This window comes from Myiozetetes cayanensis, unplaced genomic scaffold (genome assembly GCF_022539395.1).
Source record: "Myiozetetes cayanensis isolate MyiCay16 unplaced genomic scaffold, myiCay2020 scf7, whole genome shotgun sequence".
Classification (NCBI taxonomy): Eukaryota; Metazoa; Chordata; class Aves; order Passeriformes; family Tyrannidae; genus Myiozetetes; species Myiozetetes cayanensis.
This window is the reverse complement of record NW_026087964.1, coordinates 42,321,786-42,349,037: the sequence shown is the minus strand read 5'-3', so window position 1 is coordinate 42,349,037 and position 27,252 is coordinate 42,321,786. Positions and strand designations below refer to the sequence as shown.

General features: G+C 44.2%; 1 protein-coding gene across 1 annotated transcript; it reads right to left on the bottom strand.

Moving 5' to 3' along the window:
* Positions 1-2,513: 2,513 nt before the first annotated feature.
* Positions 2,514-6,973, bottom strand: SPINK2 (serine peptidase inhibitor Kazal type 2). The gene is made up of 4 exons (XM_050338373.1): positions 6,914-6,973; positions 6,534-6,571; positions 5,860-5,969; positions 2,514-2,676 (listed from the first exon to the last, which is right to left on the bottom strand). The coding sequence occupies exons 1-4, from the start codon at positions 6,960-6,962 to the stop codon at positions 2,601-2,603; spliced, it is 273 nt and encodes a 90-aa protein (XP_050194330.1). The 5' UTR covers positions 6,963-6,973; the 3' UTR covers positions 2,514-2,600.
* Between the last annotated feature and the right edge of the window lie 20,279 nt (positions 6,974-27,252).

The following is a 27,252-nucleotide window of genomic DNA, read 5'->3' as shown; positions in this document are numbered from 1 at the left end:
TGTCTGCTGTGCAACAGTATGTGAAGTCCAGGAACTTTTTTTTAACATGTGTTTCCTGGCCAAATGTAAAAAAAAATTCCACAGAAGGGGGAGTTGGGAGTTTAATCGATTAAAAAAACCCTTCTTGTAGTTCAACCAGGGAAAAAAACATTCATCTGTACATTTTATTAGCAAAAGCCAGTAAGACATCTTCTGACCTTCCTTTGACTTATATGGATGGCTGCACATTCTCCTCTCAGTCAGATCAGGACTGTGCTGATCCTGTCAAGCTAAAAACTATAATAAAATCCTAATCAATCAAAATATTATCCTACAACCTGAGCTCAGACAGGAAAGAGATCCTTTCTTTTTTCACAGTCATGCCATTCAGCTAGTATAAATCCTTATTAGCTTCATGCATGTGTAATAAGCTAACAAGAAAGCTTGCCATAAGGTTGTTGATGTCTAAAGGTTTCAGTAACATCCTTCTATGTTACTGAATAATGTTATGTAGCTGTTATTCTTATGTTATGTTAATATTATGTTATTATTATGAAGGTGTGTCAGGGGAGATTTAGGTTGGATATTAGAAAAAGGTTCTTCCCCCAGAGGGTGGTTGGGCACTGGAACAGGCTTCCCAGGGAAGTGGTCACAGCACCAAACCTGGCAGAGTTCAAGAAGTATTTGGACAATGCTCTCAGGCACATGGTGTGACTCTTGGGGATGGTCCTGTGCAGGGCTAATGGCTGGACTTTGATAATCCTTGTGGGTCCCTTCCAACTCAGGATATTCTATGATTCTACTGATTTTAGCTAGTACATTTTAATGCCATGAGTAGATGCCAGACAGCACTTTGAGCGATCAAAGTGACATAGAGATTTTAGTGCATCTGATAAATCAAGCATGGTGGTCACCAAATGCTGGTGCGTAGTCCTGTACTAGTCAATTATAATTTCAAGGAGGCTGGAACGTTTTCAAATCCTGTGCTGTATAACAGTCTCTCTGTTAAAGAGAAATACACTTCTTTGCTACAGCTGGAAATGCATGTTTAAACAGTTTGAACCCACTGTAGTCAGTGATTCAAGATCCACAGGTTGTCTCTCCCTCTTTGTCACTTAATTTTACTGCTCTGTTATCCAGATGACTTCCTACCTCACCTGTATATAAAATGGACCTCTAACAGCACCACTGAAGGCAATCAGATTAAGCCATGAGTGAGTACTCTTCATACAGTTAAACCTTGTACTGAGGCTTCATAGGAAGGCTTAGAGTCCTAGTCTAGAAGCGTGAGTCCTACTCTTCATATGAATAAAATGTAATGTCCTAAATGTAATTTACAGTTTTTAACTTAAAACAAAAAAAGTTGAGCTCATCATACTGAAATTCACCATCTTTTTGATCTATAAAGGTTCATAAACACCTGACTGGTGTACATTATTGTTATGTTTCTGGTTTTTTGCTTCCAGACCTCCCGTTGTGTCACACGACATTCCTCTGTCAAGCGATTAGCCCTCGCTTGAGGAAGATGAAAGCAAGCATGTGCTGGAAGGTAAGTGTAGCTCTGACCCTTTAAAGGAACTGTAAGACAAAAGCATTATTGTTTTTCAAAAGCGAAGTCACTGACCTGAGAACGTTCCTCAGGCACAAAGTGTGCAGTACATCGCTGCCTGTGCTGCGGCTGCCCAGCAAAGCCTGACACAGCCATTGTCTGGGGCCAGCGTTAGAGCAGGTGCTGCTTGGCTTGGATCAAAGGTAGAAGCCACCTGTGCACTACCAAGCAGCACAGGGCAACCCAAATGCAGTTAATTTCAATCAACATGCAGAAAACAGAAAGGAACAAGCCTAAGAAAGGCCATGTGCCCATATCCATTACAAGTACAAGGAAAGGATCAAACTCCAGGACATGCACATCCACCCTGTGGGACATTCCACCAGACTCACTCTGGAGTGCACGCTTTTACGTGAGTCTTGAGCTTTCCAATTTTGCTTTGATGTTTGCTACAGGAAGTGGTTCTTGGGTGCCAGCCGGGGCAGTGACACTATTGCCTCATGGAGCAGAGCCCAGAGGGATGGGGACCTGGATGGTAGTGCATGTCCCCTGCCCATGCCTCCAGCATTCCAAAAGAGCCCTTACTTGCAGCAGGAGCAGAGGGTGCCCAGGTCGCTGCCCTCCGCCTGGAGGACCTGCAGGTAGGGAGCCAGGGGCAGAGGTTTGGTACATGTCAGGTCGCCATCACCGGTTTGGTAGCTGCCACAGGAAATCCCCTCCAGTGGCTCCTCACGGGTTGTTGGCACCTGTGGGCTCAGAATATCCAAGAAACAAAGAGCACCGTCTTTGACAGAGGTGCTAGGGCCTCCCTGATCCCAGGTGGCGCTGCGGGAATGGCGCCTCCATTCGAACAACTGACCTACTGGTATAGAATCAGGAAATCTCTTTCTTATGATCCATCTTTCATAAGAAAATAAACTTGGGTTCCAGTTTTAACTGTACTATGCCTATGTTTATAAACACTAGTTTAATACAGTAACAATACTTTAAACATGCAAGCTTGTTTATTAAGACAGGCTACATAGAAGGTACATTTAAAGAACTGTTTCCATTTGGACCATCTGTATCCCTCTCATTTTCTTGAAAATTTGCCATCTGCCATGTCGCAAGATCCCACTTGGAAAATTTCAACATTCTTGTTTTCTTCCCTGCAAGCAGAAGAAAAATATTTTAGAAGAGAAACACTATACTTGACAGACAAATTTTATATAGTGGACTCATCCTTGTCTTTCTATGTGTTCAGTTAAAAGCAGTGATGCATTTAATTGCATCACTTGTGGCAAGATTACCACAAAGTAACCATGATGCAAAGATTTATGAATCACATACACAGAGTGAGTAACTTACCAGAGGCAGCCTCACATCTGGCTTTGTTACCTATAAAAACCTGATAAAACCATCTGCAAATCTGAGAACTATCAAACCACATGACAAATCTCACCATGAGGACTAACATGTCCATTACAAAGCACTAATGCAAATTAAACCTCACAGTCTTTGAGGTGGGAGCCAGTTCTAATGCCTATAAAATTTTCCCCTTTCACATGGGAATTCAGTAAGAAGGGCTTGCATCCTGATGCATCTCTGCATCTGAGGCTTCATTAGAATTTGAATGTAAGGAACTTTTAGCCAAGTATCCCTTAGTTTGGAAACTTTTTTTTTTTTTTTTTGTATTTTGGAGTGCTCCATGTGCAAATTTCACCTTTGTTCCAGGTGTTTCACGTTATCATGGAGCAGTCACAGCAACCTCTTCTGCAATACTCATAATGCACACAGTCTTGCATGGCTGAAAGAGCCCATGGACAGTACTGTCTTAGCCATCAGAGAAGTGCAACTCCCTCTAAAAAGTCCTTTCATGGGCTTAAGTATGGGCTAGAACTAACCTGCAAGTTGTCTGTTCCAAATCATCTGAGTTAACCGAGAAGTGAGTTTTTGTAATTTAGTACTGGATGTGCCCATATATCTGTTTCTTTATCACCACATTACATTATTTCAGCAACTGGTCATGCAGCTGGTTAAGAAGGGCAGAAAGAACCCTTTGTTCTCCCCTCCTAAGGAGTGTGACAGACTGTACCTTAGACTGCTTGGAGTGAAATGACCAATGCTTATGATTATGAACTGTTTTTCAAAGCTGAAATTCTTCCAATAAGGCAAAGTGTTTTATCTGTGTTGTGTTCATGCCAAGTCAAACACTTTAGAACAATAACTCCACACTGAACTAGAAGGTCCTTAAATATGCCAGCTACTAACCTACTAAAGAAAAAAATATCAGGAAAGTATCTGACCACCCTGTGTCACTTCAGACCAAAATATATGTTTCTGAGCATGTAAGAAGACAGCAAAAAATATGCTGAGATAAAATTTTATCTTGTGTGTGTAATTGGATTAAATCCCATGTATCACACAAAACATATACATTACATCTTATACTAAAAAGACATAAGCCTCATCACAAATTACTTAAGAAATCACTTAGAGAGCTGAAATAAACAGCATATTTGGCTGGAAAACTCTTTGTTCTGTGTGCCATGCTGTATTCAGGGATCTGCCATTCACCCATCTGGAACTGAGAGATCATGCCTAAAAAAATGAAACATCCTAGAAATGTAAGACTGGATCTCGAAGCCCATCCTTCTGCTCTGAAAGGATCAAAGATACTGTTTAGGTCATTAGACGTTCTTCTGCCTATACCTCAACGATATGAATTTGCACTCTCTGTGGGCAATACTTGGCACTTCTCTTTGTCTTTTATTGTACTGATTCCATCCATTTCCCCATATCCCTGGGAATTTTGATGCTGTCCTGCTCAGATCTTTGTATCCATGCCATTTTGCAATTTTTATTGTCTTGTTTCCAATGTCCATTTTAATTACAAAAATACTTAATTATATGCTACACCTAAAGGATAACTCATTTAATAACTCTTTCCAGTTTGACTGTAAAATGCTGATTGCTGCTTTTGAACCACAGCATTTCAAACTTCTTTGACTTCATCCATTAACAATTTCAGCAGGAGAGAGAACTCACAATCTAACAGTCTGTATGTCTGATGCTGTCTGGTCTATGTTGCCAGAAGTCATTTCTTTCCACCTTCTAAATTCCTCTTCCTCGTCCAGGTTACTCCCAACAAATAACTGTTTGTCTGTTTATGTGAATGTCAAGTGGAGATATGTAAAATGTTCTATTAACACAATGCAGCAGCACTTCTGTTTCCTCCTACATGGTTTGGCCAGTTATCTTGCCAAAAAGTGAAATCTCACGGATTTGATCGGATTATTTCTGACAAATCTATATCAGCTTTGCTTACTTTCTTTTTCACCTCTGGTTATGTACAAAGCCAATCAATCACTTAATAACTTACTCCAACATCATTCTAGGCAGCAAAGATGGGTAGGCTCCTAATATGTAATATGCCAAAAACTCTTTTCTCCCCTTTTCACAGATTGTACTGTGCGTGAACTGTGATTCCTTGTTTTCTTTTTTTGTTGTTTTGCTTATTTTCCCTTGGTCATTTGAATTTTGTAAATTATCTGGTCACAATTAATTTTTCCTCTGCCCCAAAGCCAGAACACATTTCAACCTTCCCTTTCTTGAGATCATTCTGTTAATAATTTTGTAATCTGTTATTTCATTAATATAGATTGCCTTTCACCATTAAAATTCTATCCACAAGCAGTTCCTTTCAGTTTGTACTGAGAGAATACTCTATAAAGGTTTCCAGTCAATCGTAATGGGGGTAACAATGCTCATTACATACTGATTTTCTATGGTTTCAATTTGTTTTTAAAAGTTATTAAAGAATAAAATACCTTCTATCAGACAATCTTTTTCTTGATTTTTAGGTAACCTGTAAGATACTATTGTAAAATAGTATTTTCTCCTAACACTTGGCATTCTTACTCTTCTCTATGAAAGTAAAGACAGGAGACTGGACCTTAAATGTAAACTTTCTGTTTTAAAAGCTGCATTTTGGTTGGGATCTTTCATGTTTTCTGATGGAGAGTGTGGAAGAGTATGGCATTATATTTAATGGCAATATGGTACTGTATGAACATAACAGGCAACCTCCTCTAAGATGCTTCTCCTTAGGAATTACAAAAGAGAATATTCAGTACTCCCCAGCTAACTAAATCCATTCAAAGCTATTTACAGGTGTCATTAGAAAATATTTTGCAAGGGATTTGCAGCTGAGAGGACACTGCTGAAACTGCAGTGCAACTGTGCAAATGACCCACAGCCAGTAAAGGATCTATCAGTTAGCTGGGATGTCAGGGTGAATATTCTGCTTGCATATAGGGAAGGGAAGGATAAAATGTCAATTAGGTGACTACCTGTTTGAAAGGCAGAGCACACACTCGTTTCCGTAGGTTTCTCCATCAGTGCCACAAACTGGATGGAAGTCCCTTGGACAACCAGACAAATGATACTTGGAGCAGTCCGGCTAGGGAAGACAGGTACAAAAGAGGTCTAAGATACACCATTTGAAACAGGTTTCTGCTCAGCTTCTGAAGAATACTAGCATGCTCATGCACAGGGAAAAAAAAGTGTCCCACAGGAGCAGACACAGCATTTTAAAGTGTCACGGTATCTTTCACACTTCTATGTGAATTTATCAACTGAGGCTTGGCTCCTGCTGCCTGGCACGGCTTGAGCTGTGGTGTTAGGACATATGCATGCCACACAACCCAGCCCGTCCGACCTCCGAACGCCAGCGGGACACACGGGCAGCCCGTCCCCATGAAGGGCAACTGCGGATGGAGCTGGTAAGGGACGGGAAATCACCACCTGGTGCGCTGCAGCCCGAGCAGGCGGTGCCAGCACCTCCCGGGTCCTTCAGCTGTGGGGAGAGATCCCTGCTCAGCCCCGCGGCTCCGGAGCCAGGGCAGGTGCAAATTCCCCACCGTCAGTCCCGGGGCTCTGGGAAGGGGGCAGCCGGCACCGGGAGGGCGGGCTGGGTGCAGGGAGGACCGTCCTTCCCGGGGACGACGGGGCGGGCGGCACTCACCGGGTAGCTGGCGGCGGCACCGGGACACGAGAGGAGCCCTGTGGGGAGCAACGGAGTTAACGGAGCCCGGCCCCGCACGGATCCCCCCCGACCTCGGCGGGACCAGCCGCTGTCCGACCCCGCACGCCTCGGCCCGCCGCTGTCCGGTCCCGCTCCCGTCCCCGACCAGCCGCTGTCCAGCACCGTCCTGTGCCGGTTCTCCACCCTGCTGATGCCCACCCCCGGCTTAGATCCCACAGCCGAGCCGGCCGGGGCACCGGTACCAGTGCAGGCTTCCCTTCCCCTGCGACGAGCCCGGCCGGGGCACGGTACAGTCCCGCGTCCCACCTCCGCCGTACCGGCTCGCCCTTCCCTTCCCCCCGACCGCCACCGCCCGGTACCGGCGAGGAGCACGGGCAGCAGCACCAGCACCGTCAGCGGCCGCGCCATGTCGCGAACTGAGGCGGGGGCAACGGCCGAGCCGCGGGGCCTGCACGGGCGGGAGCGGGCGGCACGGGAGCGGGGAGGAGCCGGGAGCGGGGCGGCGGAGCGGGACACGGACACGGACACGGACAGGGACACGGACACGGGCACGGACAGGGACACGGACACGGACACGGACAGGGACACGGACACGGACACGGACACGGACACGGCTGGGATGCCACGGAGGGGGGCACGGGGGCTGAGCACTGCAGGAACCTTCCCAAGGAACGTGCTCGCGGGGATGAAAGGCTTTATTACCGTCAGGGCTGTGCGGGGTGGGCAGCACAGGTAGCGGTGGGAGCCCGGACTGTGATTTTCAGCATTCGCCAGGCTTGCCTGCTTGACTTCCAGCTCGCTAGAGCTGCGTGTTTGTGCAGAGTGTCCTGGGCAACTCGGAGAAGTTGGAAGTACTCGTGGAGTGCCATACAGCTGCTTAGGTCGTAGCCCCTGTCTCCTCAAGAAGTGACATGAAGTGGCTTGGGCAGAACTATGAGTGCCTTCCTGCCAAGAGGAAGAAAAAAATTCATAGAATCATAGAATCAACTGGGTTGGAAAGGACCTCTGAGATCAAGTCCAACCCTTGATCCACTACCGCCGTGGTTACTAGACTATGGCACTCAGTGCCACGTCCAGTGTCATCTTAAAACCCTCCAGGGACAGAGAATCCACCGCTTCCCTGGCCAGCCCATTCCAATGCCTGATTGCCCTCTCTGTAAAGAATTTCCTCCTAATATCTCACCTAAACTTCTGCTGGCAGAGCTTAAGACCATACCCACTTGTCTTACTGATAGTTGCCTGGGAGAAGAGACCAACCCCCACCTGGCTACAACCTCCTTTTAGGTAGCTGTAGAGGGTGATGAGGTCTCCCCTGAGCCTCCTCTTCTCCAGGCTAAACAACCCCAGCTCCCTCAGCCTCTCCTCACAGGACTTGTGTTCAAGTCCCTTCATCAGCCTGGTTGCTCTTCTCTGGACCCACTCCAGCACTTCAATATCCTTCCTGCCCTGGAGAGGCCCCAGAACTGGACACAGTAAATAATACAGACCCAGCAATAAAACCATCCTGCCTGCCTCCAAAGGCATGAGAGCACAGGCTGGCAGGGGCTGGAAAGTCTTGGTACACCATCGCGCTAGCATGGCTCGGTGTCTTAGCAACACTGCTTTCCAGAGTACCTCATCTGTTGGTCCCTGGTAAGAGTGGTTAGCTTTGCAGAGCCCAGAAGTTGTCTTTACACAGGGTCTGGCACTGAAAATATTTTTATGCAGTTTACTAAAATATAGGGTATGGACTTCTTGTAAATTGGCCTATGGCTCTGTATATGAGCTGGGGTTAGACCTGTAAAGTGTTTTGGTAGGTCCCATATAGGTACATATACACATCCTTCTTGTCTCTGTGTCAGCCTCTGAGTCCTTCCAAGCATGGTTTTTCTTGTCCTGTATGTTTCTGACAGTGCACCCTGCTCACATGGCATCATTAGTAGGTTATTGTATTATCTGCTTAATATGTTCCCACTCCTCCAGGTAACCCCTGTAAACTGTTTGCAGTGTTAAATTTTCATTCAGCACACACCTCTGAGATTACTACTCATTACTACTTTTGCTTCATGCAAAAGTCTCTGGCTTGACTATCTTAAGCAAGATGGCCAACCAGAACATCTTGTGGCTGGTGAAGCACTTAGAGGGGTATTTCTCTCTGCTTGATCTCCTTCCCTATCTTTTCCTAAGTTTTTGACCAAGGTTTGCCTGCTAAGCCATTTGAGATGGGGGCATCTTTTTGTTGTCTTGTTATTGGTGGGGTGTTTGCTGGATTTGCCATTCATGGGGGGACCTTTACGTCCCAGAGAAATTTCCTTGGAAGAAGGAGCATCAGGGGGTTAAATATTGAAGAGTTAAGCTGTGGTGGGTTTCCTTGTTTCTTGAAGGTGTGATTTTTTGAAGGAAGAGGTGCCAGCGGAAGGTGAAGAAAGCACAAACAAGGGAAAGGTGAAGAAAGCAAAACCAAGGGTAAGAGTTATTTCTTAAGTTGTTAATTTCTGAAGTTCATGTCACTAAACAGTTAAGTGCAAAACTCTTGCACAGAAAAAAAAAACCCTGAACATAACAAACCAAGTAAGAGTTCAGTGTAACTGTTGGTAGCAAAGATGAGCTTTCTCCTGAATAATTCTAGCACAGCAAGCACAAAATGGGTCTGTACTGTCATCATGTCACCTCAGAGAATACTTGCCCCCTAAAAAATATCCTCCACATTAATGTATTTTCCAATGAGTTAATGATATGGTCATCTGTATGTTGTATTTGATCTCAAATAAATGGTACAATTTTGGTTTAATATCACTCAAGTTGTCTTTTTGTGACAGTAATATGAACTCATTCTCAGCCATGTGTTCTGTCCCAGATGCTTCCTCCTGATGTGGCAGAGAAAACAGGGAAAATAACCCACACCTGCTCTATTAACTCTCAGTGTCACAATTGTATTTGAAACTGGTCCAGTCCAGTTTCCTCAGTTCTGAAAGCATTTTATTTCACTTATTTAAATTTTTCTACTAAATTTTCCACTGAGGGTATTTAATTTTGCCTTATTTGAATAAAATTTTAGAGACAGGTCTTTAGAGAAGGAAAAATTATAGAAATAAGATTTTTAACAGAAGAAAAGATAACTTAAACATTTTTTCTTCTGGCAAGATTGAGGGCTATTAAAAGATACTAATTTTCTTTCATAAATTATTGAGAACTGGAGGCAAAGAAGAGGATAATTACACAGAGGGCTTCTAAATAGCTTTTGTATCCTGTTAACACATTTCTAATATGAATGCTGAGTCACTGGAAAGGAAAATTGCAGAATTATTTGCATATCTTCTAGAAGTTATCTTCTTGTTAACATCAGGTAGTTGATTAATAAACATGGAAGATAATAATGATCCTAGCATATAGGCTGCAGGGAACAATGCGTAATTAGAAGTTCCATCCCTGCAGAAAAGGTTTGTTTCTGCCTCATGCTTAATGGAATAACTCTCTGTGCTTGGAAGCTGGAATTTATTTGAACTTCAGTCCTTTTCAAAGTAAGTGTATATGACTCCCTGAAAGAAAAAAGTTCCTTTAGTGAGTTTATATGTACTTCATATTCTTATGTTAACCAGTAGTTAGTTACTAACAAGGTTGTGACGCAAAGCATTGAGATTTTGTGACTGAAAGATGCTAAGGGCAGTTGAGTTGACTTAGGGCAGGTTTCACACCAGAAGTGCATGCCTGTGTCCTTTGGAGTAAAGAAGTGCTACAAGGGAGGGTCTATGTTTGGCTTGGAGAACCAAGGGTGTAGCTCAGAGCCTCTGGTTCATCTACAAAGAAAATAATTCTATAGGAAGGAGTGACTGTATTTGCCACTGCTTTCAGCAGGACTAGCCTTTAGTCTGGCTGTGCCTTGGAAGAAACAAAATAAAACAAACTGCTGGGCCAGACCATTGGGATTGAAAACCCTCTGGTGCTCCTTGGTCTTGCTGCTGCTCCAGTGAGTGCTGGCCAGGTGCTCCTGAGATGTACCTGCTGCAGAGATTGACCACTCGTTGTGACCGCCCTAGTGATGGTGAAAGGAAGGTCATTCTGTGGTTCCACCTGTACAGTTTATCCTCAGCCACTCACTACTGTTCTGCCAGCTGGAGATGCCTGATTGCTTGGGTCTGCTTGCGAAAGCATTTCCTCTCTTAAATCTGTGCAAATTAGCTAGGTGAGCAAAAATCTGCAAAAAATCCCCAGGTACCTCACCTAGATTGGACTGAAGTGGCAAACTCTAACACAAGGTCATGGTGTGGGTGGCCCAGACTTATTTTAGGATGTTCCCTATCTTCCAAAACCAGGCTAAGCAAAACAGGAATTATTTTTATGCCAGTCAGTAATGAGTAGGTCTTAAAAAAATAGCCAGTGATTAATGCGGACATCAACAAACTGCAGAAAAATAATATGTGCTTGAATGTGGCATGGATTCAATATCAATAAAAGCTTTTAGACAAAGAATGATAAATGCCAGTATAGAGTCATAGAATGTTTTGGGCTGGAAGACATCTTTAAAGGTCATCTAGTCCAAACCCACTGCAATGAACATCTTCAACTAGATCAGGTTGGTCAAAGCTCCATCCAACCTGACCTTGAATGTTGCCAGGGATGGGGTATCCTCTCTGTCACTATGGGCCCTACTAAAAAGTCTGTCCCCATCCTTCTTTTAAGCCCCCTTTAGGTACTGGAAGGCTGCAGTAAGGTGTTCCCAGAGCCTTCTCTTCTCCAGGCTGAACAACCCCAACTCTCTTGGCCTGTCTTCACAGGAGAGATGCTTCAGCCCTCTGATCATATTTGTGGCGCTCCTCTGTACCCATTCTATCAGGTCCATGTCTTTCCTGTGCTGAGGACTCCAGAACTGGATGCAGGATTGTGGGTGGGGTCTTGTGAGAGTGGAGTAGAGTGGGAAAATCACCTCCCTTGACCTGCCGGCCACACTTCTTTTGACGCTGCCCAGGATTTTGTTGCCTTTCTGGGCTACAAGTGTATGTCCAGCTTTTCACCCACTAGTACCCCCAATCCCTTCTCCACAGAGCTGCATTCTCTATCTCTTCATCCCTATCTGGTGTTTAAGTTATTGAGTCTCTTTGTGAAAATCTGAACTCGGCCCCTCCTCTTGGTGTGTCTTGCAAAGAAAATGTGTTGAAGACTTGTGGACTGTGACATCATTGGGGATTTCCAAGACTCAGCTAGACAAGGTCACAACTCTGTTGATGTACTGTTGGCAGTAGTTCTGTTCCAACTGAGAGGGGGGCCTAGAGACCCAGAGGTCCCTTCCAGTCATCACTACTATGACTCTGTGTCCCTGTTCCTGAAATCCATTCAGAGCTTTCACCTGCTGGTTCGTATTGTGTTTGCTTATGTTGTTTATCCTCCTGAAATCAGTAGGCATCAGACCCTGGAAGGACGGAGTCTTCTGGATATGCAGCTTAACACCGGTATCAAAAATGTATTTGGTGGTGCCATTTATTCCTGTTATTTGGAGTGGTATCACCTTTATTGGGAAAGAGAAATTGGCTGGCATACATGAGCCAGGATGGGTGGGCCAAAACTGAAGGGATAACAGGTTGTTAATTGGTCGGGTCCTCAGGAACATGTCAGTGAGACATTGGCAATGTCTGGGAGTGCAGAAACGCCTTCATTGCAGTAAAAAGGGCTTCAATATGTTCCTTACTCTTCTACCACATGGAAAAATTGAGTGGTGATCAGGGGAACCTTAGGAGCATTCTCTATTGTTCTCAGATTCATGGAAAGCCTTTGAATTAGTGGATTAACAACTACTTTGTGCCTCTCTCAGCACCTCAGAGAGTAAGACCAATGAGCCTAATGAAAACGCCAAATTATTTCAGGAAAATGGGACAAGTGGAGAACTGTTTTGTACCATTTAGTGAAAAGAGGTCTCTTTGCAAACAGAGAGTCAGCCTACTTATGGATTTTCTCAAGCACAATAGCAGCATGGGCTTAGGTGGCAGGGCAGGCTGGGAATGAGGTATGAGCCACCAAATCTCAGCGTAAAATTAGTTCACAATCTCAAAAAGAAAGCTGATCTATTGCCTCATCTGCTTAAAATGGATATAGGGATAAGTCCAGGTACCAGATGAATTGGGAGTAAGGCACTGGATTTCCTCCTGCCTTAAACTGTAAGATTCCGCCATGTGGAATATCGTTTTAGTCGCAGGCTGTGGTGAATGCTAAAGGTTTAAAACTGGAAGAAAATTGGAAAAAAACCCCAAGAGCTGCAGGGTAAGAAACCATTAGCGGCCTTAATAGCATGAAAATTCCCACTTGAACAGGTTCCTGCAGGCTGCTGTAGGCAGCAAGATGGCACAGGAGAAGTCTGGCTATGCATTTGCTCCAATTTTCTCTTCTCTTGACCATCGTTGATGGTCTCTCTTGGAGGGTGGAGGCTGGTGAGAGGGTTGCTACACATAACCTGCAGTTAATGTCCTCTTGCAGCCCCAGGTCGTGTGAGGGAGGATGTTTACATCCACTGAAGCAGCAGGACAGTGCAACTGGCTTGCCTGTGCTGCTGCAGGCAGTCTCTAAGGGCACAGTGCTTGGGCACATCGCAGCTGTACTTGTGCCATGTACATGTGAGTCTCTTGCCATAAGTACAGGAGCCTGTCTCTCCACCTGAGTAATTGCAGGGGTAAAACCAAGCAACACCCTGGAAGGAACATAACACAGGAGAAACAAAAACGCTTCTGCGCTGCTTTTCAGCACATCAGCCTGTGGTGGGTGGCACTTCTAAAATCTTCTTTCCTAAGGAACTGGAGGGACCCTGCTTCTAGTGAGACTGGGAGTGCCCTATAAATTGTTTGGCACTTGCTAATTGGCTGATTCTGACAACTTGAACCTGCACAGCAGCACGGCAGAGGTGGACAGAGGGAAAAGAGCTGATTTTTCAAATGTTTTAGTATCCCTGACAATGATTCCTGCAGGGGAGAAGTCAGCAGCACTGAGCAGACTAATAAGCTTTTGGTGTAAGTCTGGGTTTGTTGTGCAGGGCGAGTTGTTTCCAGTTGACATGCTGCCTCCCTGGCCAGATTGTGAGCTGTGGCATCACCTCTAATTTTGGTAGACTCCTCCAGGCTTTTTCCGTAAAGGCTGGGTTCAAAGGTTCATAGAAAAATGTGGAGGAAGCTCCTCATCACACTCCCTCACCATCCTGTCAGTGGCATTCCCACCCCCACACCACTAAGAGATTGCTCTGGGGGTCCTATCTGTCACACACAGAACATGAATCATTCATTTCAGCTGTGCTCCTACAATTTGTAATCCCACGTAGTCCAAAAGACAGGATCCAGGCCTCAGGGATTCAATTATGTACACTGTGCTCAGTCTTTCCTTCCTTGATCCCTCGGTGCCCATTCATTTTGCTCCATCCTGCGCTGTTCTCTGCTGTATCAGTCACAGACAGGCAATTTATCCTCTCCTGTTTCCCACATGAACCCCATCTATCATCTGCCGGTCTTTGAAATTAATTTACTGGCTGGCCAACTGCCCACTTTTTGTCCCTGGCTCCTTCCCACCTGGTGTAATGTGGGGGATGCTCCCTGGAGGGGGCTGAGCCTCTCACAGCGTACCCACACGCTCCTGGGGGATCTGATCATGCTGTCAGTCACCATCACAGCACAAAGCATCAGCTTTCTGCCTGGCAGAGAAATGTGTGTGTATTGCTGTGATGCTCAGAGTTGAACAAGGGCTCTAGTGGTCCCTGGAGCCTCCAGAAAGCTCCTGAAGGCTGTCCTGATGGGCAAAAATCAACATGTTTTCTTTCTCTCTCTCCTACAGAAGTTCTTTTCTGCTGTTGTTTTCAACTCGACTAAGCACATCTGCCTATTTGATGTGTCATGGACAGGTTTGCAGGTGCTGGCTTTGACTTCTGCTGTCTGTCTGTGTGCTAGTTCAAATGACACATGGCAGAGCTGGGCCACTGTCCTGCTGGAGGGGAAATACACTTCATCTTAGTGATTTGCCCTGGGATCTTAAGCACTTTGGTGGGAGTGTTTGGTCCCAGTGGCATTTCTTATGTCAAAAGTTTTCTCAAAGAGCAGAAACTTTCAAGACAGGCTGTAAAACCTTCTTCTAACTGCTTAAGCTGTTAAAGGAGACAAGGTTAAGGCTGCTCATCTTTTTCTGGGTGCTAAGGTTAAACCCCATAGATAACTTGCAGCTATAGAGCACTGTCAGCAGAAACTGTTTTCACCTGTGAAATGACAGAGAGAGTGTCCATGGGAGCAAAGCTGCTACTGAATCAGCACAGTGCTTTAAAATTAATTGATCCAGCAATGTTTGTCTTATTTCCATGTGAGAAGACACTTCAAAAAGCCAAAGGCACCTTCTTTAGTGCCCACCTATTTATCACAGAGTGGTTTCAGCTACAGCAGTGCCCATCCAAATATGCTTCCAGAGACAGCTTCACACCCTCTTCTGTCTCTTCACCCTGCAGGAAAAGGCTCTGTGAATGGCGTGGTAACTTGAGAAATGCTTAATCCAGGCAAAAGCTGTGTGGTCCCCAACTCTGTTCCAGCAGAGCTTCTGTCCAGCTTCTGGTGCCCTTGGGTTTGTAGGACAAGGACATTGCATCTAATCCATGCCAGGGGGAAAAGGATAGATGGTAGCTATCAGCAGGGAAGAGGGAGGGCAGGTGGAAGGAAGGACAGGCAGTAGGTTCAGCATCTCCTTTTTCTCGGTTCCCTGTCTATGCAGTGCCATGCCCTGAGCATGTTTCATGGCAGCATGTGCTGCAGCTCTCTCTGACCCCATAAATGAACGTTTTCTCAATGTACTTTATGGTCTGCAGGAGCGAGGATAAACTGCAGGTAAGTGCAAGAGGTAAGGGTGCAAGAGCAACAGTTCCTGACCAAATTAATTGATTCCCTGAGACATCAGGATTTGGCCACAGCTGGTTAACGAGGCAGGGCTGGTTGGAGGTGTGAGGATAGTTTTCCCCTCTCCTGCTCTGGCTCAAGGAGCCTATAGGCTTGCCCTTGTACCACGCGGTGGCAGCCTTGCACACGGTAAGTGCTCTGTCTTGCCTGCTTGCATGACTGGTTTTGTTAGCAGCATTTTTTTAGGGTGAAGAGCTCAATGGACCATTTATGCTGTCAGCTGGATAATATTGTACTGTAATGTAGTGGTTTCATCCCACAGCATCATCAGTGCACAACCTCTTCCTTTCCTTGCTGTGCTGGAGACATCTATAATTCAGTGTGAAACTGCCCATTCCCTTGGGCTCGGTGCTTCAGCATACATTGTCAGCACTGCAGGAGTGACATGGCTGTGCAGGAATGAGGACATGAGGATGTCTGGGGCATGAGACCTCACACAGCCATTCAGATCCCTGCCTGCCAATCCCAGAGGCTTCCAGGAGCTGTGAACGAGGACTGGTAGCAGGTAGCAAGGGCTATTCCTAGCTGATTCCCTTCCCCTTTCCCCTGCTGATTCACACAGGATTTTTCTGCTCTATACTGTGTCTTTGAGCCCCATTTTGGAGGGCTGAGATCTCTTCTGCTCACGAGTTTGTCTGTGCTGGAGCTCAAGGGGAGAAAGGGGACAGGTGGTATTTATTTTGATTGAGCTGCAGTGTTGTGTTTGGCAGGGCTTTCCAGCAGCAATGCCTGAGCAGGTTGTGGGCATACTCGGGAATGAGTCACCAAGCAGTAATAACAGTAGGAAGAGAAGAACAGAAATGCTTCAAGAGCTGTTGAGCTTTTCCTATTGGGAACCAGATAGAAGGGCAAGTTTTACTTGGAGTGACAGAAAGCGTCTAAACTGAAAGGTCAGCTGAGGTAATCTGGGGACATGGATCAGCTGTGGTCTCTGTCTCAATCCTCATGTGTCCCTGTCACCAGATGATGTGGAGACTTCCTGGCAGATGCATATGATGTTGACAGGAGAACTTTCTACCTGTCAGCTTCTCTAGCCACCAAGAATCTCATCAGACTGATGTGGCTATCCTAAGGGACGTTTGCTTCAGGGTGAGCTGTCTTTACTAGAAATGATCCAAACACCTCATATTTAAACAGAGAAGCACATCCTGCTGTAATAAAAGCACTTGAAAGGAGATGAAAATTTGCTATAGTTAGTTTACACTTTTCTGAGCTCCAGCAGAAAGGATGTGTGTGATTTGGCATATTGGTTTTCCATTTAATTGTGGCTTTCACTGCTGTTTCTGATCACTGATGAATCTATGGGATTGTAATCAGTTTGAAAAAAATTCTTTCTCTGCATTTTGACAAATACAAGACTACTGCTGTCTTTTTCCCTTTGCAATTTATCCTTGCCTAAATGAGGGAGCCCTGTTTCCTCCATGTTTGTTGTGGTTCTGATATGTGTGCCACACTGAGGCCTGGTACCCTCTGGGCACATAGAAATTACCGTGGGATTCTGCAAATCACAATTTTCCTACATTTAGAGACCCTGTTGCTTGGAGGTGTTAACCCCATGACAATGACCATAGGTAGAAAGACCTGCCGGTGGGTTTCCTTTTTGGTTTATCACACAGAGGGGACCCTTTGCTTCAAGTGGAGGGCTTGGAGCTATGAGATAAGTTTGTTGTAGAAACCAAGTGTAGTGCAGTAATTACTGAGAGGGAATGGGAAGCTAATGGGAAGCTTGGGAACAAACTATAGTTGCTGATGGCAGAGTTTTCAAGTGCAAGGGACAAAGAGGTTATGACCTCTTACTCATGTATTTGCTATTAGTTTACCATGGAACTTTTCCTGCTGGTGAGTGGCACTGTGCAAGTTCCTCATCCTGTTGTGTTGGTCCAGGATGGGATGATCTCTGTTTTAACTGTGATTCCCATTCGTTGTGTGCACATTATCACGTTTATCTGCAAGACTCTGGAAGCAAACTGGTGACTGATACTGAGGTTGCCCCTGAGGGCTGTGGTGATACTGCCTGCAGGAGACCTGGCCTGTGGAGTAGCTCACTCAGGTGCATCCAGTATGTGGGAAACCCTCTTTCTGTGAATAGGTGTGTGGAAAAGTGCAGAGCTGAAGCTAAGGCCCCTAGTTTACACCATTCCTCAGCTATAATGTTCTGACCTCTTAAAAAGGTGTTTTACTTTAGGTCAAGCCTGCCATGTTGGCGTTACTGACATTCCCCCAGAACCCTGTGCTAGAGAAGGTTTGGGAATGGTGGTGTTAGAGGAATACGACTTAGGGGTAATGACTAAAAGTGTCAATGGAAAGGTGTAAGGGATATATCCTAACCACCCAACTCTGACTTTCCTTGGTTGTTCCCAGCTCTAGTCTGAGCAGGTGGTGATGAGAGGCTGCAAAGCCATGGGGAGCAAGCCAAGAAGGGCTTGAGGGAAGTCCCAAGCTCTGCTATGCTCCCAGAATGGTTTTAGAGAGGAAAGGCCTCTTGTTGATGCTTCTCAGAGGGATCTTTGTGGGTGAGTTGGATGTGCAGCCATACTCAAAGGTGAACTGATGCTTCATTCACCTCAGTTGTCTCTTTTGTTCCTTCTCCTTCATTGTTCTGCATGCCTATTTCCATGGTGAATGCATGGACCCCTCTGCAGCTTCCAGGAGACAACAGCAAGTCTCTTCCATGGGCAACTGGGGACCAGAAAAGTGCAGAACTGGAAAATAAAGGAGCAGAAAGTACAGTGGGGATGTGGGGCCACTGTTCAGAGCAGCTTAGGCCTTGGTTTAAGTCTCCCAAAATGCAGTAGGGGTTAGAAGGAGAATGCTCATTTGGTGGCAGATCTGGAGATTGCACCCAACCAAGAGCGTTGCTGAGAATTACAGCTTTGCCCAGAAGTTTTGAAGAAATTAGAAATTTTTGCTCTGAAGTGCAGCCTCAGCCTTGTGGCTAGCAGAGATTCTAGTCACTGCCATCAGGACAGAGCTTGCAAACCCTCTGTGGGAATCCTACAAAACCTACCACAACCAGGAGCCAAAGAAGTTGCCTTGGAAACTGTGATGAAGCTCAAGTTGCAGGAAGCTCCTGCCAGGCTAATTGGAGTTGCAATGTAAATACCAGTCCCATTGCTGGTGTTGGGTAGAGCTCAGCAATCCTATGGATGCTCATCCTAAGCCACATCCTGGTGTAGCGTGATGCTAGACAGCTTTTCAGTTGCAGGTCTGCACACCTTTGGGAGCTTGAGGAGGGACAGGGTTCATACCAAAGTACTTTCTCCCCAGGAAAAGAGTGAGGTGAGTCAACTGTGCCTGTTCCTTGGTTATATTATTCTCTTAGAAAGATGAGTGCACAAAGCAGGTACATTTGCAGCAGTGGAGGAAAGGCATTCTGCATGGAGTGGGAGAGGAGATGGACTGGAAGACCAAGCAGCGGATAAATTGCCTAAGGGACAAAAGAGAAGTTACTCACTTATTTTTTTTACACTTGCCATGGGCTAATTAAGGAATCTATGTAATGTTGGAAACCTCTGAGTGTTTAATGGAAAAGCAGCTAATTAATTAACATTACAAATCATAACCATTAAGGAATTAATCTTTCATGAACTTAATTAGGAATGGTGAGTGAATGGGTACATGGAAGGATGACTTTTAGAATATGAATTATGGTTGTTTCTTTCCGAATCACTGCTAGTTAATGAAGACACAGAGCAATATTACTGAGCAAACAATGCAGAAGGGAATGAGGCTGTGTAATGATCCCAGCTAGGAGTGGTAATTGATTCATTTGTGGGGAAATGCTATTTGGCTTGATCATTCTGTTGCTAGAGATGACCATTTGCTTATGGCAATAAAGGTCTAAATTGTCGTTTCCTGTCTGCCTGGAAGGCAAAACTCCTGACTGGCTGAGCCTTTCTGTCCAGTTCCTAGAGTTGGTTGTGGTTAACTGCCCAGGCACCTCAGAAATTCTCTCATCACAAGGTAATATGATGTAAATGGGAAATGCAGTTTTTAAAAGAGGGAAAAGGGCCACAGTGCTTCGTGAAGGCTGTACAGAAAGAGACTGGCAGGTCTGAGAGAACTGCGGGCTGGACCATGAGACTTCCCTATGTGGCATTTTCCAAAGCAGTGTATGCTGCTCTGTCTGGATTCAAAAACTCCAGGTGATGGTTACCAGAGTGTGCAGATCCACTTGGGAATTTCAGACTATTAAAAATGTGTCTCTCATTTTGTTCCTGTATTGGGGATCAGCTTCCCACTGTCTGAGACCCTTCTACTCCCTTCTTCTAAACAGGTCTTTCCTACACCAGGGTGGTGTGACTGGGTTGGCAAGGGATGGTCCCAGAGCTGCCAGGCAGAGCTCTAAGTGAGCAAAAAAAAACCCAGATGTGTTTTGGAGAGCTTTCTGCCTTAGTTAATCAGCTCTGTTTCCTGTTCAGTGCTCATTCGGGGATCGTTCTGCTAATAATTGTTCTTCAGCTTGGCAGTCAAACAGACACAATGAGGCTAAGGACTCAATTTGGAAAGGGGAAGAAACAGACCTTACTGGGATTTACCCAGGGAGCACATGCCAGTGAAGTTACACTAATAACAAAAGCAGGGAACATTGACTCTCTATTTTTGTCTCTGGGATGGGTGTTGAACATAAGGTTCCTTCAGTGACTGGAAAACAAAAAATTGGAACAAAAGCTAATGAACACCCTCTTTTCTTAAAATATGACTACATGGTTGGATACACATTGCTATGATAACACAGTTTTTCTGGCAGCACTTGATAGATTTCTCTTTCATGTCTCACCTCATTTTTTAAAATGTAATTAGGTTGTTTTTTCTGGATGCAGAAAACAACCTATGTCAGAGGATAACACAGTCAAAGAATAAAGGATGCTTATGGGCACCACTCTTCACTGAACATTCCTTTCTGATGCTGTGCACTTGGAGTTAGGCTGCATGTCTGCAGACATCTGTTTGCAGATTCTCCCCTTCCTGCAAAGTAGGAAATGTGTTTTTTAGGTGGAAGTGGTAGAGGGCACAGGACATTTTCAGGGTTTTGGTGTTCCAGGCTCTCTTTGAAGGTCCCAGTCCCTAGCCTGTCTCCAGTCTTTGGGATGTGGGGACTTGGTGTGCAGTACTTGTGCAATGCAGTAAGATATCTGGAAAGAGATAGTAGAACCAACCCTTTGGTTGATGGGTGGTGAAGTGGAAAGAAGAGAAGCTAGTCATGGACCCTGATTAGCAGAAATCACTCTGATTCAGTGCAGGAAGTCCAGCATAGACAAAAGAATGGGCTCTTATAGATTGGGAATTAGAGACCTTGCAGACTGAGCATTTTGGTTACCTCTGATAATGAGCCCATCTGTAAAAGTCAGACTTGCTTCTGGCATGAGTGCTGCACCTATTTCCCCACAGCACTTGCATCTTTGCTAGAGCACCATGTGACCATGGAGAAGCATACAGTAGCCTTTGGCATTACTTTCTGTGTGATGACCTGGATGATGACTGGGAACCAGCCAAATGCCAACACAACATGCAAGCAGGAGTCCCATGTGGAATGAAGCAGCGCTAATTTGTTCATGCTGGGGTAGCTGGCCCTTCAGTAAGGGAAGGCTTCACACTTTTGCAAAGAAGGCTGCAAAAGGCTTTGATTCATTCAAATAATTAATTAAATAAATAAATAAAAGAGAGTTATGTTAACATGAGGTCTGAGTGCCTACAATGCCTTTGTGAATTTGGGCTTTAGATATTAGCCAGAATTGAATGTTCATATGACTTGGAGGGATAGACCAGCCCAGAGTACTCTTTATGAATTTTACTAAAAGAAAAAAAGTGAGCAAGTATGTGCTTATCAAGCACATTATTAGGCTAATTTACTACAGTTTCATGAAACTAATTAAAGAAGAACAAGACAAGGATGAAAATAAGGTCACGATTAAGACTGAATCAATAAATCTGTATTCAGCAATTTAATGCAGCAAGTAATTTAACTGAATTATGATATTATGATTTTGGCATCAGAAAGAATTACTTTTTGTGTAAATCCTGTTCAGGGGTAGATAAAGGAGACTCAGCTCTATTTGAACCAAAGCATACAATTAATATCCTCTAGTGGATTAGTGCATTGACTTTGCTTGGGAGGACCTGAGAACTTAATCCATCATGGGCAGAAGTCTCTGTAGGATCTAGGCACCAGATCTGCTCTTGGTCCCTCAGCTGGTGGTGTTGCTCAGGGCAGGGTGCTCTCTGCCCAATATGCCTCTCATAAGGAAGGAAACAACATGACTGTCCAGAGCATTTCCATCCATGACAGTTCTGTTTAACACATTGAATATCTCTGTGCTTATATGGTTTTATTTTGGTCCTTATTTCCCTCTTCCAAGACCATGCAAATATAAAAGGGTTCACACCATTTGTACAAAGGCAATAAACAAGTCAATTTTAGCTGAAGTTTTGAGCAGTGGTCTTTTTTGATCACCTATATTTACTGACAAACTGGGAGATGCTAATACTGAGGAAGAAGAAATTGGACCTGCCAGGGTCTTTTTGTCGAAGGAAAGGTGAAGATATATTGAAGGTTTCCTTGATGACTTCAAGTGTTTTGTTGCAGAAACCGGTAAATCATTTTAAGATGTGAAGCTTTTTCTGGAAGTTTAGGAAATATTGCTTGCTTCACAGTGAGTTAGGAGCAGGATTTAAAAAACTCTTGTGTTTTTTAAACTCTATGATGAAATGAAGTGTATTGAATTCATATAGATTTAATATTTCTTTAAATACTGAACAGTATATTCCAAAATTGCCAAACTAACAGAAAAAAAAGGCAGACTAATGGAAACAATTCCCCCATAAATAAATTAGCAACTGCTACCAAAAACCCCTTTCTCTGTTGAACATCCGTTTACTTTGAATTCCAGAAGTTTAGGAATGAAAAACGCCATAAAGTGAAATGAATATATATTCCAGGGCTGATATCTAATCTCTCGATATTTTCACTGTAGTCTAGTTTCTACTGGACTGTTTCAAAATATTAACTCTCAAAGTAAAGAGCATTGCTTGTGAAATTTCTACTGTTTTAAAAATAGGTTAAATTTATCTTTAGGTATTTGACTCTTTCATGGCATTGTCTTCTATAAGCTGTCCCAGTCCAGGAGAAGTCTGGGGTGACTAGTGGGGCTTACTTCCCCTTTAGACACTTCTGGGTTTGCTGCTGCTTGTGTCCTTCTCTATTCTCTTGTTGCATTAATTAAATTTTATGTGGGAAAGATAATATGTTAACAGTAATAAAGCCCTGATGAACTGGCCAATTCCTCTAGTAGCCAAGTGTTAATGTTAAGTGTTTCTCTTCATTAAGAGGTCTTCAAGAATTGCAATGTTGTAGATTATTGTTCCAGAACACTGGAGATTGTGCCCTTAAGGCAAATTTCATGGTGAAATGAGTGAAAATTGAGTACTTATAGGAAATGGCAACTTTAATAGTCATGCCCTACTCCTAGTGACTCCCTACTCTGGCTTCATCATTCGCAGACTGACACTATAGTGGAAGGTTCTCATTGGCCTGTATGTTGGCAAGAGGACTGAAGAGGATAGGAGTGTGGAGTTGTGGTGTTGACAGCTGAAAAGTATAGGAAGAATGTGAAAACAAGACAAATTTGAACAATAGCCAGTGCTGTATGGAAGAGAACTGGAAACACAGTTTTGTTTCTAGGCCAGCGTTGTTCAGCAGTGGAATCTGTTTGCAGCTGACTCACCTTAAAACACGATTTTTGTCCCAGCAGAAAACTAGCTATTCATTTAATTTTTCAGCCAAAATATCTAAATGCTATCATGGAAGAAGCTCTGACCTTCTCCAGAGTTATTTCTGCCTGCATCATGCATGTATGTGGAGCATCAAAACAACTGAGGCTTGCACTACCATCCCCATTTGGAAACATCCCTACAGCTCACTGGGAGGCTCAGTTTGCCTTTTCCCGTTTCATTCCTCTGCCTTCTACCCCCAGAATATCATTCACTTGTTGCTGTTGACCACCCACATAATACTACAATTCCCCTAAAAGGCAGACAACCACATACTGTTCAGGGAAGCTCTTGCCATGCCAAACATCCCTTGCCATTTTGTGGGTGAGAAGCCCTTTATTCTAATCTCCAGGGTATCTTCCTGGGTATGAAGGAGATGACTATTAGGCAATGGGATTCTGACAGAGCATGGTTCAGCAAGGTCTTTTCAAGGTCATGCTACTACAGCAGGAAAGACACAGTCATTTGGGTGAAACAAGCCACAAAGAAATAATGAGCTTTAACCCCACATGTCCCTTTTTGTCAGTGTGGTAAGGTTATCAAAAAGAATGCTTCAAATTAGTGCCAGTGCATGACTTTTAATGGAGCCCTGACCTCTCTCAGATAGAAGGAATTTAAAATCAATTGCCTTTCAAGGCAGGATCTGGTGAGCGATGAAGAGTGGCTTTGGATTTTTTTTGGTCCAGTGTATTGAAAGAAGAAGTTTAAAGCATGATCATCAGCCTTGTTAAATTACTGGGCTGTCTGATGTATCTGATACTGATGCCGCTGCTTCTAACACTATTACTCTCAAGGGGTCAGCAGTGTGATTTATTGGCTTGCAGCAACTCAGAGATTTAATCTGGTGCTGCTAAATTCCAAACTCAAGCACACCTTCAGAGAGGTGAAATCACCTGGGAAAATGTGAAACTGTCTAATATAATTTGCTATTAATTGTCTCTTACTCTTGGAATGTCTCAGACTTCTTTTTAACTCAATGGAATTGAAATGGACACCCCCCCCCCAAAAAAAAAGGAAAACAAAAAGACAAATTAAGGCCCATGATCTAGTGCTTTAAGAAAAATTACACTCCTGGGTGAAATTGCAACTTTCAAGAAGCAGTGGAATCCATAACTACTATTGCATTACGTGTATGCTGATCTGAGCAACCAGCCCTTAAATTATAAATAGCTCCTTTGATTTCAGCAGAATTACTGAAATTATTCTAGTTATAAATGAGATCGTAGACACAGAGATGCTTTATTGTTTGTCACCTATTTCATATTAGTATGAGGCAGATCTCTGAAATAACATGACCCAGAAGAAGAAATATTTGTTGTTCCCAATTGTTTGTTCCCATTTATTCTTCCTCTGCAGCCAAATGTACTAATAAGACAGAAATAAAAACGGTGATCAAACTATGGGTAAGTACCATGTTAATGCATCAGAACAGAGGACATGCTCTTATGTCTAAGTTTATGGAGAACAAAAATAGCTGCAAACTAATCCTTCAGTCAAACCCACTTTAGTTAGGCTCCATGTGGGGTTGGGGGTCTTTCCCTTTAAGCAGAAGTATGACAGTCCCTTGCTCTTACAAATCCTGCTTCTCGGGAGCTCATGAAGGAGGATGGCATCACAGTGCTGTTTTACAAACAGGGGCATGGAGGCAGAAAAAGAACAAGTGAGGGGATTTTGGCAATCACAGATACTGATGCAGTGTAAAGGAGCATGTGGCTTTATTCCAGTGGTTCTCTTTTGATTCTTGCAGCTTGCAGGAGCTGACATGATTTTTTAGCCACTCCTCTTGTTCTGCTGGACACTCATCTAGTGTAGGCCAGGGCACAGTTTCCTCTGTTTTGTGCTCTGCCAGCTCTCTAAGCTCTATATCCAGCTGTCATCCCCAGGGCTTTTCCACCCAGGACTGCCTGTGGTATGAGGGCTCTCATACCTCAGCTTCTGCGTGGTGTGAAAGCTAGTTCTCTTCTTTTACTTCTCTACTGGGCACAGATGACTCTTGACTTGCAGCCAACAGCCATCCAAGGAGCCCTCTGCCCATTGCCATGGGTCTCAGCTCACCGGATCGTCAGCAGTAAGTCCCATCCCTGGTCAAGCCCAGTCCTTTGGCAATCACTGTGAAAGCCAGGGAGATGAGGGAGAGTGCACCAACAAAGATTCCTGTGAGGAAACAAAGCTTGTGCTTGATGTGCAGGCAAGGTGCTGATATACATGTGTGCTGACAGATGGTCTGACTTGAAATACTCTCTTCAAATTCCATTAAGCCCTAGGATGGCAGCGGGCAGCTAGCAGCCGTGAGGAAGTAAGTGGTTTCTTATTAACCAGCCCCCACGCTTCCCAACCCCTGCGAACAGCAGCTGGTGAAGTGTCTTTTCCGGATGTCAGTTATCTGTCCATCTGGCAGGTACTTTCAAGCCTGCCAAGATGAGAATAAATAGAAGGACTTTTAGGGAAAAAAATGGCAGACCTCCACTGCAGACCCCACATATGCTGTTTTTAGGGGTCCTGGTGGCTTTTGCTTCAAAGCCATGGATGTTTTAGTGTTGACATGGATGAGAGTTTTCTTAAAAAAAAAATTACTCTTTTCAAAAGAATTTTATGAGACTGTTTTCTTGCCTCATTTTTAAACAGAATGAGTCTGGGTAAAAGGTTTCTTCTGATTTTCTTTTTTTTTCACCAGAGAAATAAAGACTGATTCAGTGGTGCCAGATTAGGATCAGAGTGATTGAGATTTTTTCATTTAGAGCCCTAAAATGAAGTTTAAAGGAAACTGAATTTTGGTTTTGTGGGTTTTGAGCAATGTCGTAATCAGACTCTTGTGCAAGCACCAGCAATGTGCAGTGTTAACAGGGGAAGAAGCACCATAGTGGAGATACTTTTAGAGCTCTTCTCTGCCCATGTCTTTCAGGCCTCATCTAGAAGAGCATCTTTTCAGGTGTAGATCTGTCTCAAGCAGACCATGGTTAGATTTGGCAGTAGTGGGCCAGTTAGACTGAGTGTTGGCAGGTAATTCAGTGGAGTGAGAAGGGTACTGCCTAGAGATCTTGGTGCTTGGTGCTTAGGCATTTCATTTCCACCTAAGCACTGCAATGCATGCGTGCTTAGATCCATTGCTCAGTGTAATTGTTTGTGTCTTTGTTTTGATTAAATTGTCCAGATCGAGGTATCTCCAGTACCATGCTCTATCCCTGTGCTAGCAGTCTGAATTCCCTCCCTGTGGAGAGATGAGCACACTTTATCTCATTCAGAGATGGGCACTTTTAAGTCAGGTGAGATGATTCCCCTCTCATATCGAGTCCCACGCTCAGAGGGGAGCCATGAATTACTAAAGATGTTACAGCAATGGAAGCTCAGATAATTATAGTGGAAAGACAACTCGAACTACCTTGTGAGCACTGGCATTTCTAGGTGGCTTTTGAAGTGGATATTCTCTATAATAATGCAAACTGGGAACTGACCAGTACTGATTTATATGGCTGATAAAGCGCAGGGAAACAGCCAAGTTCTGCCCTTTGGGCAAAAAACTATGTTGGTGTTTCCTGGTTCAAGTGGGCACATACTGATGAAAAGTTGGAAAAACCGTAACAAAGAGCAGCAGGGAGTTGGAAGATTGAAGCTTAACAAGATGAAGGTCTAGTCCATTCCAAGGAGTGGTAAAAACTAACCTGGCGTCTGGAAGATCAGTTCACATGTGGGTATCCTTGTTTAAAGGCTAGGAAAAGAAATCCCACTGCTTCTGGCTGTTATCTCTGATCTCCAGAATGGTCAATGTAGTGTATAGTGAATTCTTTACAATGTATGGTTATTCTTACTGTGGTGGCAGTTCCAGGGTGCAAAGCTAATCCTGTGGGCTGAAATTCTGGAGAATGGAATGCATATCTCTCAGTTGCCATGAAAATAATTGGCTGAATAATTTTTGTTTTCTAAAGTGGACAAACTGGGCTTGTTGACAGCAAGTGCTAAAATAGGGTATGTCCTGCAGCACATGAGTTTGTACACTTCCACATCTTTCAATCAAATATGGCCGTAAGATGTTCTATCCTTGTGATCCG

Bases quoted from the DNA above. Each gene is read 5' to 3' on its own strand.
- SPINK2 (XM_050338373.1), bottom strand. From the start codon at position 6,962: ATGGCGCGGCCGCTGACGGTGCTGGTGCTGCTGCCCGTGCTCCTCGCC. The intron at 6,572-6,913 runs GTACCGGGCGGT...TGCTCCCCACAG, and splicing joins GCTGCCCGTGCTCCTCGCCG to GGCTCCTCTCGTGTCCCGGT. The intron at 5,970-6,533 runs GTGAGTGCCGCC...TGTCTTCCCTAG, and splicing joins GTGCCGCCGCCAGCTACCCG to CCGGACTGCTCCAAGTATCA.